A 17,366-nucleotide genomic window follows, 5' to 3' on the forward strand; every position below is an offset into this window, starting at 1 on the left:
GATTAGATAAAGTATATAATGCTGAATAATAAGATATTCTCGCGTGTATGTGTTAAATAAACCCCAATTGGTTTAGTAATAAAACCCGCAACCCCTGTAAATCCCGTGATATGTCCAAAGTCCAAAATCTACTGTTCGAATCAGTTCGAGTGTAAAAAAAAAAAAAAAAAATAAATAAATAAAAAAATAAAAGGATTGAAAATTTTAGTTTTTTTTTTCGAGAAACGATTATTTGTCGAGAAATAATTATTCGTCGAGAAACGATTATTCGTTGAGAAATAATTCTTTGAGAAATAACGTTGCCTCTCTAATGAATAATGCATATGGGAGGTACGGTACTCGGTCGAGAAATTGTTTCTCAAAACCACCTTTTGCCGCTATGGTAGGTGCCTACCTATGTACCTAGGTACTTACAATTAAGATTCAATTTTCACAACAAGACCCGCGTTTTCCTGAAAGTTCCTGTTGATCCATTTTGCTGTACACGAGTTCAGCACAGGCACCGATTTAAATAATTTATGCAGCCACCGAATATATAGGTAAACAACTACCTCTGGATCCTAATAATCAAATCAACAACAACATCGCCTCTACTCTAATAAATTAGATCCACAGGTCGGATTTATCCTACACTTATCACTACTCATTCACATTATTTTATCCAGCTTCCTGATACATTACGGAGACGGTTTCACTTGTTAAATATCCTGTCTTCTGCTGGAGCAAACAGTGCCTTTTAAGGTGCGCTGCGCCAAAGTTAGATGGATGTTGATGCTCTAGAGGCTGAAGAGGTGTCAATTACACAAGCAAGTAGGAGATTAGGAGTACAATGCTCATACTTCAATTCTCGAATATATGGCTGTCTCTAAGAATATTAAAGAGCTTCAAGAACGAAACGAACAGCCAGCAAATTCTCCATGTTATCCATGAGCTTGCGGAGGTGTCAGCTACATGAGCAAGTAGGAGACGAGGATTCCAACGCTCATACCTTAATTCTCGAATGTCTGATTGTCCTTAAGAACATCAGAGAACTTCAAGAGCGAAATGAACAACCAACAAATTCTCTAGGTTACCTAGGAGCTTGCGGAGGTATCACGAGCGTCGAAACAATTCAGTAGGTAAGGAACTCTAATCTAACTACGGAAGCCTGCGTTATACATAGGTACTAACCATGTCCTAGACGTCTGGTACTTTCGGGAATCTCGATAGAGATAATGGAGAACGTGGAAGCTGTTGCTGCTAAGCGTCAAATAAGAAGACCGTAAAGAATGTGTTGGACTTGAGCAGGAATTAGAGATCTTCAAAGATACATTAAGAGGCTTCCGGGTGAAAATTCAAAGCAGCAGGTACGATAAGGCTACAAATATACAGGAAGTCTTAAAGCTTATCTGGCCACATCGTCGAACTACCTTAGGAGTATCGCAGAGTCAGATTCAAAAAATATTCAAATCAGCCCGCGTTACCTTGTGGGTTGACTAGACGAAGCGGTAATGTTTGAATACCAGGATATTTTAGAACTGGTATTATTCCGTTACGTTACTTATGAGGATAACTTGGCTACGAATTTAGTTAATCACTTACAATTTACTAGGTAGACTGCAATTTTTAAGTAGGGAGAATTTCTACGTGTAGTTGGTATGCATTTCACAAAGCTATCTTAAGACTAGAAGGGGACTTTTTAAGTGTCCCTAGAATAGGTCAAAGACTTATTGATTTGATCAGCTATAGTTCTAATTTCCTATACCAACGTGCCTGCAGGAGCATACTGCAACGTCTGCGACACATCCTACTAGTCCATTTCTGTGTCAGATTTTGGCTCGGTTTCACACCATAGATCTTCTGTGTGGGACTTGTATAGTTCGTCACCATTCAGGAATCCCTGTCGAGAAGTTTCCGCTGCGCTCGGGATTTCAGATACGTTATGGTGAGCCGGCCTTAACGGGAACGGCGATTCTCTCTCTGATCCGCTTGCGTGGGCACCAGGCGAGTGGTTGTCAGAGTTGAAACCATCAGCACTGAAAGTAGGGAATGTTGGAAGCTGTAAGTCTTCAGGCTGGTCTGTCGTCGCATCACCTAGTCCAGGTTGATTGTTATCTTGACTTTGTATCTGATTGGTATTGGGGCTATGTGATTCTCTAGCGCCCGGCTGTCCCCGAAGCTGTGCCTGCTGAGCTTGGAGCCGTTGTTGCTCAAGTTGAAGCTGTCGAAGCTGTTGGGCTTGCTGGGCTTCGAGCTGACGAGCTTGGAGCAGCTGTTGGTCAAGCTGAGTCTGTTGAGCTTGTAGTTGCTGTTGTTCAATTTGAAGCTGTTGAACCCGTTGGGCTTCCCGGGCTTCAAACTGTCGAGCTTGGAGCAGCTGTTGTTCAATCTGAGCTTGTTGAGCCTGAAGCTGCTGAAGCTGCTGAGCTTGTTGAAGTTCGGTATCCTCAACTTGGAGGGGACGCCTGCGGTTGGCTACCTCCCGACGTTGGTCTGCTTCTAATCTTCTTTCGGCATGAGCCTCCCGGCGAGCTCGCTGTCTGTTAATTTTTATTGAAAGAGTTATTTCATCTTCAGGATCTGCTGGAATTGGAAGCATGTTATTTATATTCAACGTGAAGCTGTCGAAGCTCCCAGATGCCATAGTGACTCCATAGGTATTGTCTGCTAGTCTTCTAACTTCCTGGCGGATCTGGGCGCTGTTGCCATTACGCTCCGTGATCGAAATAGAACCTCGTCGATTGGCCAGCAGGTCAGTATTCATTCCAGTGTTCCACCTTAAACGGGGGCTGAGCCGGTTGCGTCAGCAGAAGTATTGTTATCCCCCAGCCCAGTCAGCTGCCCTAGGTCAGCACCAGGGGGTGCGGAGGCGGGATCATGTCTGGTCTGACTATTGCCTCCGATGTTTCTTCTGCGTCGGCGCCAAGTGATGCGCGGGGGGTGGGCTGGGACGGGAGGCGGAGGTGCTTCGGAACGCGCAGCTTGATCTTGAGTCTGATCTGGGATATTGTTTGGGGCAAAGCGACTCTGCGCGAGAGCATGAGTGCTAGCGGGAGCGAGGCGAGATGCGCCTGCTGTTGCGATATCATATGGAGCTGCTCCTCCACCGAGTGCGTTCTCAAGCGGCTGTGGTATAGTGGCGTTAGGCGTCATCGGTGGGTGTGCAGAGCTCGTCGAGGGAGCCTCGAGTCGAGATGCCATATTATCTTGTGGATTCATATTGTTATTCGGTTGGGAATTCATCGTGTGTATTCGCGCAGGGTGCGGAAAGACAGTTGTGATGATGAATGATGATGAAGAGAAGAGGAAAAGAAAAGAGAAGGAAGAGAAGAAGAAAGCTGTAGGAGGGGCGGGATATTTTTATGCACACAAAAATAAGAAGGGAACTCCTCCGGATCAGACTGTAGCTTAGGGTTACCAAGTGTCGTTGGTTGCTTGAGTGATTACAGCTGCTAAGAGGGTCAAATCAGTCTGTAAGTAGGTAGTTTGTACTCTTCTAAGTTACCGCACCATTTTTCTACTAGTCAATCCCGGATACTGGTTTGATTCCGATCTCTATATGTATTTACGTTACTGCCATGTTGTTCAGTAAATCTTAACCAAGGCCAGCCGTTATTCTATTTCAGGCTACCCCTTGGTAGTGACTCTCTTGATCCAGCCCCTCCCCCCTGCATTGATGTTTAGTTCTCTTTGCTAAACCTATATTGGATTGCAGAATTCTAGATATCGGCCTGACGGAGACCTACTGTAAGATAGTTCAACATAAATTTATTGATCCCTATCTTTCCTCGAGTACTTAGGTGCGAAACTTTCTAGTCTTTAGGAGTACTTTACAGCTGGCAAATATATAGAGAACCCATAGTATTTGGGATTGATTACGAAATCTTAGGAGAGTGAATGTGCTCTAGGATTATATATATCCTGGATCGCGAGAGCAAATAAGGGAGGGGGGTCAAGCTTGTAATATGTTTCGGCATGAACTATGCTCAAATACCAAAAGTCCCACGGGGGCTACCCTGGAGGGTTTGGGTAGGAGGTCAAGGTTAGTAGGACGCACTATACCCAATTAGATCTCGTAACTGTTAGAGCTTACCAGCTTACATCATATGGAATTATCAATATCAACTACTTTGCCAGTTTTCAGGTTCGGGTTCAGAAATAGTAATCAAGACTTCATATTTTTAGAAGCAGTCCGCGGGTGTCCTAGTAGGGGAACGGTAAGATTAGTTAGAATAGATGGGGACTTGTCTGTGTGACCCTTACAAACGTGTTCATTATTACGAGTTGTATGCAAGGCAAGTGTTCATTGATATGTACGGCTGTAAGGTAGACTTCTCCCGCGTATCTTTCTAATGCTTTAAAGTAGTATCATGTATGTCTTTGGCGTCGGTGCTAAATTTATCGATCTTGCTTGGAAGATATAGCGCTTTGAGAAAGAGATTATCGACGAATTTACCACGTCTCTCAAACTGTGCTCCGCGTCCTTAGGTACCTATCCATGCACAAAGCTGACGGGTACCTGGTAGGGGATATACGATATATTTTGGAATCTACAACCCTTGTCCTACAATGCTTAAAATTTGCATCGAAGGTCAGGGAAGAAAATGTGCGAAGCAGAATGAAGATACTAGACGAATTAGAAGCTATTACGATGTTCGACCATATATTACTATATTCGCAGATAACTTTGGGGAGACTTTAACGTAGTTACCAGTGTTTCGTCAATACTCTTGCTATGAATTGCCAAGTCACGGAAGCCCTACCTAGTACATGCAGATTGAATAATCGGAATATATCATCCTTCGACTCCCGGTAAACAATCTTTATATAACTCTCTTAACCTTCTGCAGAGCCAAAAAAGAATTTCAGAATCAGATTCAAAAATATGACCCCTCCTATTAGAAGCAACCCCTTCAATTTCCACAGATATAAGAACTGCTGCCGCCCTACTAGAGGACGGTATTGGCTCCAACTTTGTGACTAAGTATGATATTATTCAAGTTGATAATTTAGATATACGAAAGACTGTTCTTAGACTGATGATTAGAAATGGAATTAGCACAGAAAAGCATGCTATCTAAAAGGCTTCAATTAGGACATCAAATGTCATGAACTTCGACCGAGACTTTGCCCCAATAAAGAGCATTCGGAAAACACTCTGGTTGATAAAGAATAGCAGTGGACTTGAGGAAGGATTCAGGCTCGACGAAAGAATTTGGGCGATGATTAAACTTAATGGGTCACTTCATATAGACCTCATATCAACTATTACCCGGCGAGACTATTAACAATTCTTCACAAATCGCCACTGCCTCTATACAAATGATTCGCTTCAGATAACTACCTAGGTACTGTATTTTTTTCGCCAATAGACGAGAAACAGCTGCTTCTTTTGCCCTTCAACTGAGAATAAGGTCTGACCATCACGGATCGTGATCTACCGACTAAGCGGGAGAAGTAGATGTACCTTGATCCATTCGAGGTAAATGAATTTCAAGCTCATCTGCTTCGTAGGTACCTTATTCAAGCGTACTTCAAACCCCAGGGACTGTACATATATCGCCACAGGCTAACAAGAAAACTCAAGCGTCAATCAGACCAATTTAAACGTTCCTTTCCAAAAGCAAAGTCCACAAAACTCGTCATATGTGCTTTCAAATTGCTCTCAAACCGAGCGAGCTTACCCTGGAACTCCTCCGAAGTACCGCTGAGGAGCTCTTCCGAGGGACGTGTAGATTCGTAGCGGTCGAAATGCTCCTTGACAAACTTTGCAAAGTGCAAGCGGCCCGCTCGCTCGTGCGCGGCTTTTAGACGCTTCTTATCGGTATCGTTAAGAGCCAGTTGGCAGTCGAAGACGTCGAGGTCGCTGGTTTCGTGCTCGGTATACGCGAATGGTCCGCGGGAAATGCTCCTTACCCTCTTCTTGAAGTAAGTGTTCAACGGGACGAGGATCTCCTGAAAGCCGAATTGGCATCCTGTTATATCGACGACCCATCCCTCGCCACCTATCCAGACAAGCAGGATGGTGTGCGTCACGGCGGCGCAGTCGAAGCTTCGCGATTCCTCCTTAGAATCGTTTAACCATACGATTTTCCACGGGACTATTGGCTCGGCATTTACTTCGGCAATCTTGAATGTCGATTTGATTCCTATCTTATCGTGAGCCTTCATTCTCGTAGCCTCATGCGCAGGGTTGGGTTATCTTACCTGCGAGAAGATAGCGAGCCAAGGGGCCAAGAAGGCATTGGGCAGTTGTGCATTGGTTGGTTGCTAGTACGGCTTCCTTATGCTGAGGACTAATATTCAGGTCGCTTGGGAAGGGTATCTGCCAGGGACGGTATGGGATCTTCCTAGGATCCAGCAGCAAGCGGAGGATACCTTCTTCATACTTGACTCCGGTCAGAGGGATGTCATATACGCATTCACGATAGGCGAGCAAGGTGGTCTTTAACAGTTCTGCAATTCTTAGCAGCGTTCTTCGCTTGTTCAATATGCGACACTGCGCTTTGTGTGTCGGCCATTGCTCTCGTTGACATTGGGAGTCACAGTAGGCAGTCGTTGGCGCATCCCCAGGTTGATACTCCGGTGCGGCCAGACAACCAGAGCATTTTGTCGTTGCTGGCTTGCCACAATTTGCGCAGGACACAGAATTCATTTCACGATGATCCATCAAAAAGCGTTGTGATAAATATTTCAAGTAGTTATTGTGTCTAGATGGGAAACATAAGGATTTTTAGACAAAAGCTTGCAAAGTTGAGAATCGTGAGAGTAACCTACATGTAAAATTAGTTTTATCCTTACTTTAATCGCAAGGAACCCCCGTAGTTCCTTAGAGCGCTATTATACTACATCGTCGTTGCCTTTTAAGTGTTGGTTGCGACTTCACTTTTGCTACCGGTCCGTCATGATTTGGTCGGCTATCTAAGTGCTCATTCGTCAATAGCGAGGGGGGATACCCTAGGTACTATACAGGTGACAGCAAGATATTCGAGGAAGGAGGTTAAAGATTTAATTATAAATGACTACGTTGCCAAGGCAGTCCTTGAGATTTCGCACCTGAGATGCACCGAGTAGTTCAATTTCTAATGGTTCTAGACGTGATTTGAAAGGGTAATCATAAAAGTAAACAAGAACCGTCGAAAGAATCATCTAAATATTTTGACACGATTGTTCTAAGAGAAATATCAAAAGCTCATAACGATGCAGTAAAGAAACCACGTCCTGTAACCAGCCTCCTTATTGTACGTGTACCCAGGCTGAGAGTATTGTGTATTCTAGTTCAACGTACATTTTCATTCAAAAGCTTCTCTTTTCTTATCCTTAATAATACTTTCTCATACTCGAACGTATGCGAGGTTGATCGGGTCCAGGTTAAGCCTAATAACTACATATTATTTCCAGTCTAATCGTAGTTTCCAGCATCATTTAAGCATAGATGTAAATTTTCTTATCCATCCACGAGTAGTTGATGACTGCAAGGACTATTTTATCTACCCTAAAGTAATATACCTTATAGTAAGGGTAATAGAAGACCGGATACAGCTGCTACAAGAAGTCGCGGAAATATGTAGAGTACTCAATATGTATAGGTTGAAGGTAGAAGCGAGCAAGTTGATTGGACAGTATTGTCCACCTCTATGACTAGGAACTTACGTATTGTTTCTATTAGAATCAATTCTATATTGCTAATAGCTAAGTCTTCTATGAATTACTCAAGTTGACGTCCAAAGGGGCTCGTCGGAGAACCGATAAAAGGCACCTCCGCACTTGGTTGTGGGGAATTGGCCTGTACCATCTCCTTGCATCAGCAGCCAAGACACTGCGGATCTCGTCTTTTTTAGGTATCTCCGACATCAATAACGTCTTGACTAAGCTTCTAACATGATTGCGAAGGATTCAAGTTTGCTACAAGTAGGACGAGCTCCAAGTAATTGGATTACATGCATCGGAATACCTTCAATGCGCTGTGATAATCCATACCGAATAGCAAGCAAACACGGCAGTTCCGGAGATAGCTCTAGACTAGCCGCCTAGGGCCGCCGGGCCGTCATCGGTAAAGTTACGATCAGGATGCAAGATATGGCGTATTTCTCAGCTCGGAAGTATATTTAAACTTGGGGTAACTCCGTTCCAGTTGACTTTTGAATGTGTATGTCAACCATTAGCTGCGAAAGACCAAAGACACAAAGGCATATATCAAACATTTCATAGACCCAACCCGCTCATCATGTCCACAGTTAAAACATCCGTCGTTCTCGAGGCGGGACCAAATACCGACATCTGGAAGAAGCCGCCGACGACGAATATTTGGACCGGTACTACGTTCCTATCTTCGTCATACCTTTAACTCTTAGCTAACCCCTCCTAGCACCCATCTCCCACACGTCCTCGGGCCTCTTGAAGAAGTTCAAATCGGCCCGCGTCACCTTCTGGGCTGACTGGACAGAGCGGTACGACCAAGGAGGTCTGCTCCTCGTACCCAAGCGGCGCTCGTCCGCCCACATCTCTCCGCCCGAGAAATGGATCAAGACGGGCGTCGAGTACTACGTTGGGCGGCCGCAGCTGAGCACCGTAAGCACCGACCGCTTTGCGGACTGGAGCGTGGCGCCCCTGACGCTCTCGGAAGGAGAGCCCGATCCCGCGAAGGTAGGCGGGGTCACCATCGAGATCGCGCGCGAGGGCGACGAGCACGGCAAGAGCTTCTGGGTGTACCGGCTCGTGCTGGACGCGAACGGCGGCGTCGTCGAGAAGATTCCCCTGCGGGAGATCTGCTGGGTGCTCGCGGACGAGGACGAGGCCGGCGGCGAGGAATGGCTTCTAGACGTAAGCCCGCTGGTGGCTCGGCCGGAGAAAAACGCGACCGGCTCGCTCAAGGTCGATTTCAAGACTTTCGAGGTTCAGTGGACGTCGTGAGGCGGAGATGAAACCTACGCCAAGACGGGATCTTACGGAACGTTGCTCTTTAGTCTGCGGCTCGTATTCGGACATGTTTAACGATGGCTGCTTTCTTAGCGTTTTGCATATGTTAGGTAGTTAACCTATAGTTACCGTACTAATCTGGGCGAATCTTCGATGGGCGGTGACGCGTTTACATGGTGGCTGAGTTGCAGCTCTCTTAGCCGCTGAAGTCTTCAGGTTAGACTTTTCCATAAACAAACCTGCCTTTCTCGGTGGAGAGTCCGCATGTATTTCTCGCCTGTTAATGATATGTTACGACGAATGAAGCCCTTGGCTTCCGCAATAACACTGCTGTCAATGCCGTCGAATCCTCGACAGCGTGCCACCGTGTGTGACATTGGGAGATTACGTTAGGAGTGCCCGAGAAATTGACAACGTCGATTTCAGCTCCCATTGGTCGTTCCCGTATCTCGCATTAATTGCATGTACCTACGCCTATGACAATTTGCCATTATTATAGCGAATAGGGGAATACGGTTGGCGAGAGTAGAAGAGTTTTCGATGTCTAGGTGCTATAGTAAAGGGGCCTTTATCGTTTGAGCCAATTAGACTTTTTAGTTAAAAGCACCAAACGCCCTGAAAGATACCTAAACACTGAAGAGACGCTACCTAAGTGGTACATGTAGGAATCATGGATACATGTACGCGGGGGTGGCCCTCTGGTCCCTCACCTTGGCCATGTTATTGGAGTAGTATTAACTGACTATCACGTGGGGTATTTATCTCTATCGCTATCAATACTTGCATATATATATGAGCTACCTACTATACTACTATATACGGAAATTTCAGTAATTAGCTTTAATCGTCATCATGACGTTTGCAAACGCTACGCGCTAAGTGACCAAAAACTCCTCCACCACCTACACATTTTATAACAATGCAGCCGAGAAGGTACCCGCCAATCCTCCCGTCGGTTCCTCTGCCGGAAGAGGATGAGCCGTTGAATCCCGACCCGGGTCCTAGCCTAAGTACGCGACGGCAAAGACCTGGTGCCTGCACTACATGTAGACGCCGTAAGATCAAGGCAAGCAGTTTGATTGACGCTTTTATCCAACCCGTCCCGCATCGCTCTAGTTAACTGGGTACAGTGCGATGGCGTGCGACCGAAGTGTACTAATTGCGAGAGACGAGCCGTGAAATTTTGCGTCTACATTGATAAAGTTAAAGCCGGACCCGAGGTGATGGAGCTGCTTGAGCTCCTAAAATCGTTGCCTATGATCGAAGCGTTCGGGCTCTTAAATTCGCTTCGAGATAAAGGGGACCCGGCGGCTGTCTTGTCGATGTTGAGAGAGGGTGACGCGGAGGGACAGTCTACGTTCTTAGATGTGGAAGCCCGAGGACTAACTCCTCGAAACATGCTCGAATTGGAGCTGATGGCCAATAATTCCAAGTCGTTTCTTCCCTTGCGTCGTATCGACGCGCGTGTCTTGGCTAAGAGTGATCTCTTACGCCCTATGAAACGATCTATAGAGGCTAACCCGGTGTGAGTCGACCGTCGTAACGATCGGAACTCGGTTAGGACGCGTGATGCTAATCTACCGAATCGTAGGAACCCTTCATTTTCCGCCAACGCTGCTTCGGAAGGCAGACGCTTTCCTCCTCCCGTAAGTCCTAGACGAGGAGTCGGCTATTGCGACGAACGACTTCATAATTTGCAGGTCGATTTCTGGACCAATGTGATGGTGACCAACGAGTTTACGGCGCAGGTCATCTCTCTCTACATCAAAACTGACCACCCGATCTTAGGCCTTTTCAGTCCGTACCTCTTTATCACAGATCTGGTTAATCGGCAACATAGATTCTGTTCGAGGTTTCTTTTTCATGCGTTAATGTATCTGGGATGTGTAAGTATGAAAAGGATTCTGAAAAAGTCGCGAGCGAGGCTTACAAGCCGCAGCAAATGTACAGCGCCTTTGACAAGGATGCGATGCAGTTTGCTGACGAGTTCCTCCACGAAGCTCAAAAGGCGCGGAAAGAAGAGCCAGACTCGTATTCATCCATGGCGGGCGCTATATTGCTCAGCATATCTCTCATAGGAAATAGTAAGGATCACTCAATTCTCTTCTATGCAAAGGAAGCGATGCAAATAGGGCAGAATTTAGGGCTCTTCGGCGGTGACGAAAGAGGACCAGCACAATCAAACGAGAATATGTCGAAAGAGGATAAGACGGCACGCTGCTACGCGGCATGGGGAACATTCAATTGGAATGTGTAAGTGAAATGGTTCGACGAAAATAGCCTTCGTTGACTTGACGCGTGTTGACATGCTAGACTTGTATCGCTGTTTTACCGGCAGCCGGGCGCCGAGAGCCCAAGCTCGGCTCCCTTACTACCCATACCAGGCGAGAGGACGCCTATACACCAAGAGGATGATATGAATGAGAATTTGCAGGCTGACGAGGGCCTCCTAGAGATGATTTTCCCCGCGCTCTGTCATTTTTGGCAGATAATCCATGGAGCCGCGTGGATATATACCTCAACCGAAGACCGCCCGCCTGATATCTTTAGGATGGCTCTCGCCGAAAACAAGTTTCGTGAACTAATCGCTTGGGCGGAAGCCCTGCCTTTACCATTGATTCGAACAGATGCCCAGACCCATCATGTTATTCTACTTTAGTGAGTATCCCGAGAGAATTACATGTTCGAGTTTTGTTCGAGTTTTGTTCGTTGCTAACTAGGAATAGCATATGGCTTCACTGCGCTATACTAGACGTGTTCCGACCCTTCGTCAGGAAATCAGAAGGTGAACGACCACGTTTGACGACCTTCTCAGCGTCTGATAGCTCTCCGGATGCGGCCTGCGCCGCGTCGGTCGGTCAACTTAAGAATCTTATCGTCGAGTATCGTAGCAAGTTTGTGGAATCTACCTGCTCGATCCTCTGGCATACCGGACTCCTTTACCTAGCGAACGCCATGCTGAAAGATACGAGCGACCCGGATCGGCACCTCTACCTGATGCTCTGCTTATACGGCTACGAAAGTCTCAGTCGTCCGTTCCGCATCTCCGAGGTCATCGTCCAAGGCTTATTGTCCATGACCCTAAAGGAGACGGACATGTCAGGGAGCGAGGCGCAAAGAATAGTCAACGAACTCAAAGAGGGAAGGCTACATGGTGTAAGAGAAGATTTTGAACATAAATCCCGTGCTACATTTATGGTTGATCTGGATCTGGCACTGAAACACCCCGAACAGGCCAGGGCAGAGAACTTGGCGGAAGAATTTGAAAATCTAGCCTTGTTTCGCGATTTCCTTGATCAGGAGAGGATGGAGATTTCTGATGAAGCTTAAAAGAAAGCTGATAGATACATACCTATACGATCGGAGAGAGAATACCTATAACAAGGAGTTAAAAGGTCAATGTTTAAGATTTGAGACTTATGTACTTCATACGAAGTAGTCTAAAGGCAACAGATACAAATACATATTTGATTGGTACCTAATTGACTTTACTGTGGGGCTATTTCGGATAGTTTAGGTAGGTACCTAGGTATATTATAAAGTTAGGTAACAGTATTGAATCCCTATACCAGGTAGTCCTTACCTTTCATTTTCAGAGATTCAGAGTTGGTAAGTGCGTGTATCAACGAAATAAAATAAATATTCATATACCTAGGTACCTGATAAGTGTGCTTCGCATCTGGGCACGGGTTATATAGAGGTAAGTGCGAGAGTGCATGTTATCCGTGCGATCGCGGTACGCCATTATTTTGTGTACTATGCATGGTTAATTGATTCTCTACCACCCCCTAACTTGTATCAAATCTAACTAGTTATACTGAATCAATTCATACACTCCAAGTCTTTATTCTAGGGAAATCAAAGCTGAACGGGCCTCGACATGGCCGTCCTCGAGGATGTTCCGGGTATCGAAGCTGTTGTTCAGGTTGCTGGTAGTGATGCTACCGAGTACGAGGATCCCAACGCGTCGGAGCAAGATACTACAAACGCGATTTGTCCCACTTCAACTAAGTATATCGAATGCATCGATGGGGCTAAGTTTACCATTAAGATACGAGTTACTAGAGATTACCAATGGAGCCACCGGTGTGATGCTCTTATGTGGAGATTTTACGTGGACGGTAAAGATATTACGGGCTGTGTTATAAGAAAGGAGGAAATAGGTAATGATGTCGCAATAGAAGTTATTGTGAAAGGCCACAGCATGTATTGCACTCGTACCAAGGGATGGTTTCGTCAAAGATTTCAGTTCTCTGCCGTTGACGTCGGTATGCTTCATATAATTGTCCATACTGAAACGGCGAGCTAACAGAATATCAAGTTGACGACGCGAAAAAGGATCGAATCGAAGATGACATTAAGATAGCTAAGCACCTCGGGACGATTCAGGTTAAAGTTTATCGGTGTATTTATTTGGGATCTTTTTTATGCCCACCCATGAAGCCCATCACAAGCGATAAACTGGAGCTCGCAGAGAAGTCACTTAAGGGTAAAGCTATATCGCATGGAACCTCGTACGTCTTTTCGGCCCAATACTTTGTATAGGAAGCTTATGCTAATAATAAATTGATAAAGATTTTCGTCATCAGGGGAAAGTATACGGGCTCCCAGGTCGAGTAATAAAAAATATATCGACGGGCCTAATAAGCCAATTGCAATATTTCGATTCCATTATAGATCTAGAGGTATGAAGAACAGGCGGTAATTATATTCAAAGTTGCGTATACTAATATCCCAGATGCTCTAAAACGCGAGATGGTCATCCCTCGATCCCCATCGCCAAGCCCAGGGCCGAAGCGGGAAGTCGCTCGAATGTCGCGGGCTGAACTAGAACGGTTAGCTGGAGAGCGACTCGTCCAGTTGCAGGTACGTAGCTATACTGATTGGCTACCCTGTCTACCTACTAACCAAGTTTAGGGAGATGATAATATTAAGGAAGAGCGCAAGCCTACTTTGAAAAGGGAATTCAAAGAAGTCATCGACTTGAGCGACAAGGTTAAGCGGCCCGTAAAGTTATCTCGAATCGCGCTGAAGATACCAGAGGAAGTTATTGATCTGACGGATGATTAAATGTGATCTATTTAATGTGATACTGAAGATGTATTAATCATCTCTGGATTTTGTCATTCTATCTCTCCTTTTCTTATGAGGAAAGAAGTTTGAATTGGACTCAACTGATCGGAGTTCACCAAACATACCTAAGTTTAAAAGGTAGAATTTGTTCTGCTAGATTATTTAATAACAGAAAATCGATCTCTATGACAGGCCGAGTAATTGAAGAAAGCATATCGAGGACACTACCAATAAATTCAAAGCTACGCGCGTAGTGGCTATCCTTAGCTCTCGCCCCACTTATAGCTAGCAAGGGAAGCACATACGTAGCTCTTTTTTCCCCACGAAATTTACAATACTTTACTACCTATCTTGCCAACTTCACCACTCCGTCTCCCACAGCCATTGAGCACCGACAAGCAAAATGGCCGATACTAAGAAGCCCGTTAAGAAATCTTCACCTATCAAGAATGGTTATCTTATCCTCTATAATGCCGTGTCGGCCGCTCTCTGGCTCACCGTGTTAAGCCGCGTCGTCATCGTCAATCTGAATAGCACTCCACAGGCGGTCTACCCTACTGTTGGCGAGTTTTGCAAGTGGACGCAGACGTTGGCTGGAATGGAGATTTTACACTCGCTACTAGGTACGTTATCTCGGATTCACAGCTACTCTTTTCTATGTATACAGACTGTGTTCGTATGATTGGAGGGAGAGGAGGGTTTCTATATTAGATCCTAGCCTATGGAAAGTTGAATTCTCGGATGGACCAGAAAGCTAACATCTTAATTGCTGATAGGTGTCGTGCGCGCCCCGTTCTTTACAACCTTCATGCAAGTCTTCAGCAGATACGCGATCGTGTGGGGGATTACCGGATTATTCCCCGAGCTCGCCCTCGGAAGCGGTAACGGTGACGGTTACAGCAGCTTAGCGTACTCATCGATGCTAGTAGCATGGGGTGTTACCGAAGTCATCCGATATTCGTTCTTCGCATTATCGCTCTCGTCGGGCGGGCAACCACCTTCGATACTGCACTGGCTGCGCTACCATACTTTCTTTATTCTGTATCCTATAGGTATTTCCAGCGAAGCTTACCTGATCTGGCGCGCCGTTGAGCCTGCCAAGGACGGTGTAAGCCCGCTATACTCAACCGTACTTTTTGGATACGTCGCGTTGGTTTACCCACCGTGTAAGTAGAGTACCCTTAGCTTTGCCGAACAATAGACGCTAACATGATACCTCTAGCTGCGTATTTCTTGTATACGCACATGATGGCTCAGAGACGAAAGATTTTCGGGACCAAGACACAAAAGAAGGTCACGAAGTAGAATTCGCATATGACCGCTAATACCGTAATGAAAGGAACGAGTTGCAAAACCCTGGTAGGAGAGATAAATATATTCATGAAGATCCACGTAATTGGTTTAGGGTAATATATATGTAGAAGTATAAACAAAATCACCTATAAACAATAGCTTGCACGCCCCGCTTAGCGATTCTTGTCTATTCAATTGCATGTCGCCGCTCGTCTCATACCATTCGTTGCGAGACCAGCGTACTATCAAGTTCTTTGCGTCATCCGATAACTTGCGATACCCGGGGTTTTCCTTGGGCTCAAACATTGCTGCATACTAACGTCAGTACCCACTTAAGCTATTCAAATTACTACGGAATGACAAACAAGAAGACTTACCCATATGTGCCCCTATCTCGTCCTTCGCCTTATCGTTTATAGCTTCCTCCACAGGCCCATTGTTCGCTTGTCGCGCGAAGGCAGATTGCAGAAAGTACGCTCGTTACCCATCACGGTTCCAACCATGCTAACCTCCTTCGCAGATGCGGCTTTTCCAAGTCGCGTTATAGGTTCGCAAAGCCGATGCCCATTTCCTGATCCAACTTTACCACTTCGTTACTCGCTCCCGTAGTTCTGTACCTCGAGCCAGACATCCTACAAATTCGAGATGTGAACTGACCCACGACCACCCCGAGGTGAGATGCTCCCGGTTCATATATGCCGCCGCACCACCAGCTGCCAGAGCACCCCCGCCGCTCCGGCCACCACCGCGATCTGGCCCCACCCCCATCCTCCTCCGCCCTGCTTCTTGTTCTTGTCCTGAGGTGATTCGGGAGCGGGTAGAGCACCAGTAGGCTTCTTGCTGGCGCCTCCGGTATTTCCGGATGCTTGGTTATAGTTGTTCCAGAAGATGCTGGATAGTCCGTTCAGTTGGGTCAAGGCGCCGTTCACGCTGTTATAGTGGCCCTCGGCACCGTGGGCAACAACTCCTGGAGAAATTCCGAGGTAAGGAGTGTCAAAGGCGAGAACTCCTTGGATGTAGGGGAACATGAGACTCGTAGGACCTAGAGACTCGCCGACTAAAACGGTAAGGCTGTCGCGATGACTGGCTTTATTGGTATGGGTAACGGGTACCTCGGAAGCGAGGCCGATGGCAGTCTCGGCGGCGACGATACCACCCATGGAATGTCCGATTAGGATCGTACGAACCGAAGGGTCGACGGTTGGAGAAGGCGTTCCGGTGGCGACCTCGATATCGATCACCTTGTTAAGCAACCAGTCGCGGAAGCGGGCGACGCACTCGTGTAAGTCGCCGCGGGTCTCATATTGAGGGTATGTGATAGCGCGTACCGAGACTTTAGGTAGCGCGGCACCTACGATAGCAGCGAGATGCTGGGCGAACTCGGACTTTTCGCCAAAGGTGTCGTCACCCCCCTATTATCGAATTATCCAGTTAGAAAGACGGCATTGCCTAGAAAGTAACTAGGATGGGAGAGAAGCAAATTTTCGACGACTCACCTTGAAACCGTGAATAAAACACAACAGCAACGTCTTCTTCATCTTGAGTCCCCATCGAAAGGAGGGTACGAAAGAGAGATTTGAGTGGAAGATAAAAAAAAGTTGGGAAGTTTCAGACTCGGCAAGGAGGTAGGCACGTAACGCATGATACCTTAGGAGGTAGGGTACCTAGCTGAGTTTGCTTGGGGCTGTTGGATCGGCGCTGAGGGTCCTACGCTACAGTGGGGCTCTACTATTCCCCGGCGGTTCTTCGCTCCAAAATGACGTTTCTTCAGCAGGTAAATCCCACCTAATAGAGAGCTTTTTTTTCGCTTATCAATTCCCCAGCATATCATTTAGACCTCTTAAAATGTTCCGTTCTCTTTAGTCACATGCGCATCACGGAATCCAAAGTTTCAATTCTCAACCTTTAAAATCATAAAATTGGTTCGTCCAATTCGAAGCCTCCAGATAAGCTACAGATAGGATAGGATCCATTGCCGAATAAAGAAATGTCCTACGATCCAATATCCGACGTCCACGACAGTCAGATAAAGCAACTGCACGAGATATCACCTTGGAAACTTCCGAATCGAATCACGTTAACTAATAAGTAGCCGTCAACCT

At 46.2% G+C, this 17,366-nt stretch overlaps 7 protein-coding genes across 8 annotated transcripts; 4 read left to right on the forward strand and 3 right to left on the reverse strand.

Moving 5' to 3' along the window:
- Window positions 1-1,789: 1,789 nt before the first annotated feature.
- GL218_04937 (uncharacterized protein) lies at window positions 1,790-2,623 on the reverse strand (the record flags this gene model as incomplete). The annotated part of the gene is made up of 1 exon (XM_033581569.1): window positions 1,790-2,623. One exon carries the CDS (start codon window positions 2,621-2,623, stop codon window positions 1,790-1,792), a length of 834 nt encoding a protein of 277 aa, XP_033435295.1.
- A 2,945-nt stretch (window positions 2,624-5,568) lies between these two features.
- On the reverse strand, window positions 5,569-6,649 carry GL218_04939 (uncharacterized protein; the record flags this gene model as incomplete). Its single annotated transcript, XM_033581570.1, has 2 exons — window positions 5,569-6,128; window positions 6,187-6,649. The coding sequence occupies 2 exons, from the start codon at window positions 6,647-6,649 to the stop codon at window positions 5,569-5,571; spliced, it is 1,023 nt and encodes a 340-aa protein (XP_033435296.1).
- Window positions 6,650-8,206: 1,557 nt separating this feature from the next.
- GL218_04940 (uncharacterized protein) lies at window positions 8,207-8,892 on the forward strand (the record flags this gene model as incomplete). Its single annotated transcript, XM_033581571.1, has 2 exons — window positions 8,207-8,294; window positions 8,348-8,892. The coding sequence occupies 2 exons, from the start codon at window positions 8,207-8,209 to the stop codon at window positions 8,890-8,892; spliced, it is 633 nt and encodes a 210-aa protein (XP_033435788.1).
- A 925-nt stretch (window positions 8,893-9,817) lies between these two features.
- GL218_04941 (uncharacterized protein) lies at window positions 9,818-12,228 on the forward strand (the record flags this gene model as incomplete). The annotated part of the gene is made up of 7 exons (XM_033581572.1): window positions 9,818-9,964; window positions 10,029-10,423; window positions 10,490-10,544; window positions 10,599-10,721; window positions 10,790-11,151; window positions 11,212-11,556; window positions 11,625-12,228. The coding sequence occupies 7 exons, from the start codon at window positions 9,818-9,820 to the stop codon at window positions 12,226-12,228; spliced, it is 2,031 nt and encodes a 676-aa protein (XP_033435787.1).
- A 1,425-nt stretch (window positions 12,229-13,653) lies between these two features.
- GL218_04942 (uncharacterized protein) lies at window positions 13,654-13,968 on the forward strand (the record flags this gene model as incomplete). The annotated part of the gene is made up of 2 exons (XM_033581573.1): window positions 13,654-13,764; window positions 13,816-13,968. 2 exons carry the CDS (start codon window positions 13,654-13,656, stop codon window positions 13,966-13,968), a joined length of 264 nt encoding a protein of 87 aa, XP_033435790.1.
- Window positions 13,969-14,374: 406 nt separating this feature from the next.
- GL218_04943 (putative very-long-chain (3R)-3-hydroxyacyl-CoA dehydratase) lies at window positions 14,375-15,276 on the forward strand (the record flags this gene model as incomplete). The annotated part of the gene is made up of 3 exons (XM_033581574.1): window positions 14,375-14,594; window positions 14,748-15,137; window positions 15,194-15,276. The coding sequence occupies 3 exons, from the start codon at window positions 14,375-14,377 to the stop codon at window positions 15,274-15,276; spliced, it is 693 nt and encodes a 230-aa protein (XP_033435789.1).
- A 96-nt stretch (window positions 15,277-15,372) lies between these two features.
- GL218_04944 (uncharacterized protein) lies at window positions 15,373-16,802 on the reverse strand (the record flags this gene model as incomplete). 2 transcript variants are annotated; one of them, XM_033581576.1, is made up of 4 exons in its annotated part: window positions 15,373-15,572; window positions 15,642-15,669; window positions 15,972-16,676; window positions 16,761-16,802. In XM_033581576.1, 4 exons carry the CDS (start codon window positions 16,800-16,802, stop codon window positions 15,373-15,375), a joined length of 975 nt encoding a protein of 324 aa, XP_033435784.1. The 2 variants fall into 2 exon arrangements, with proteins under 2 accessions (XP_033435784.1, XP_033435783.1); XM_033581575.1 differs by lacking the exons at window positions 15,373-15,572; window positions 15,642-15,669 and having other exon boundaries at window positions 15,954-16,676.
- Between the last annotated feature and the right edge of the window lie 564 nt (window positions 16,803-17,366).

Source organism: Daldinia childiae (genome assembly GCF_008694065.1).
Source record: "Daldinia childiae strain JS-1345 chromosome Unknown Scaffold4, whole genome shotgun sequence".
Lineage (NCBI taxonomy): Eukaryota > Fungi > Ascomycota > Sordariomycetes > Xylariales > Hypoxylaceae > Daldinia > Daldinia childiae.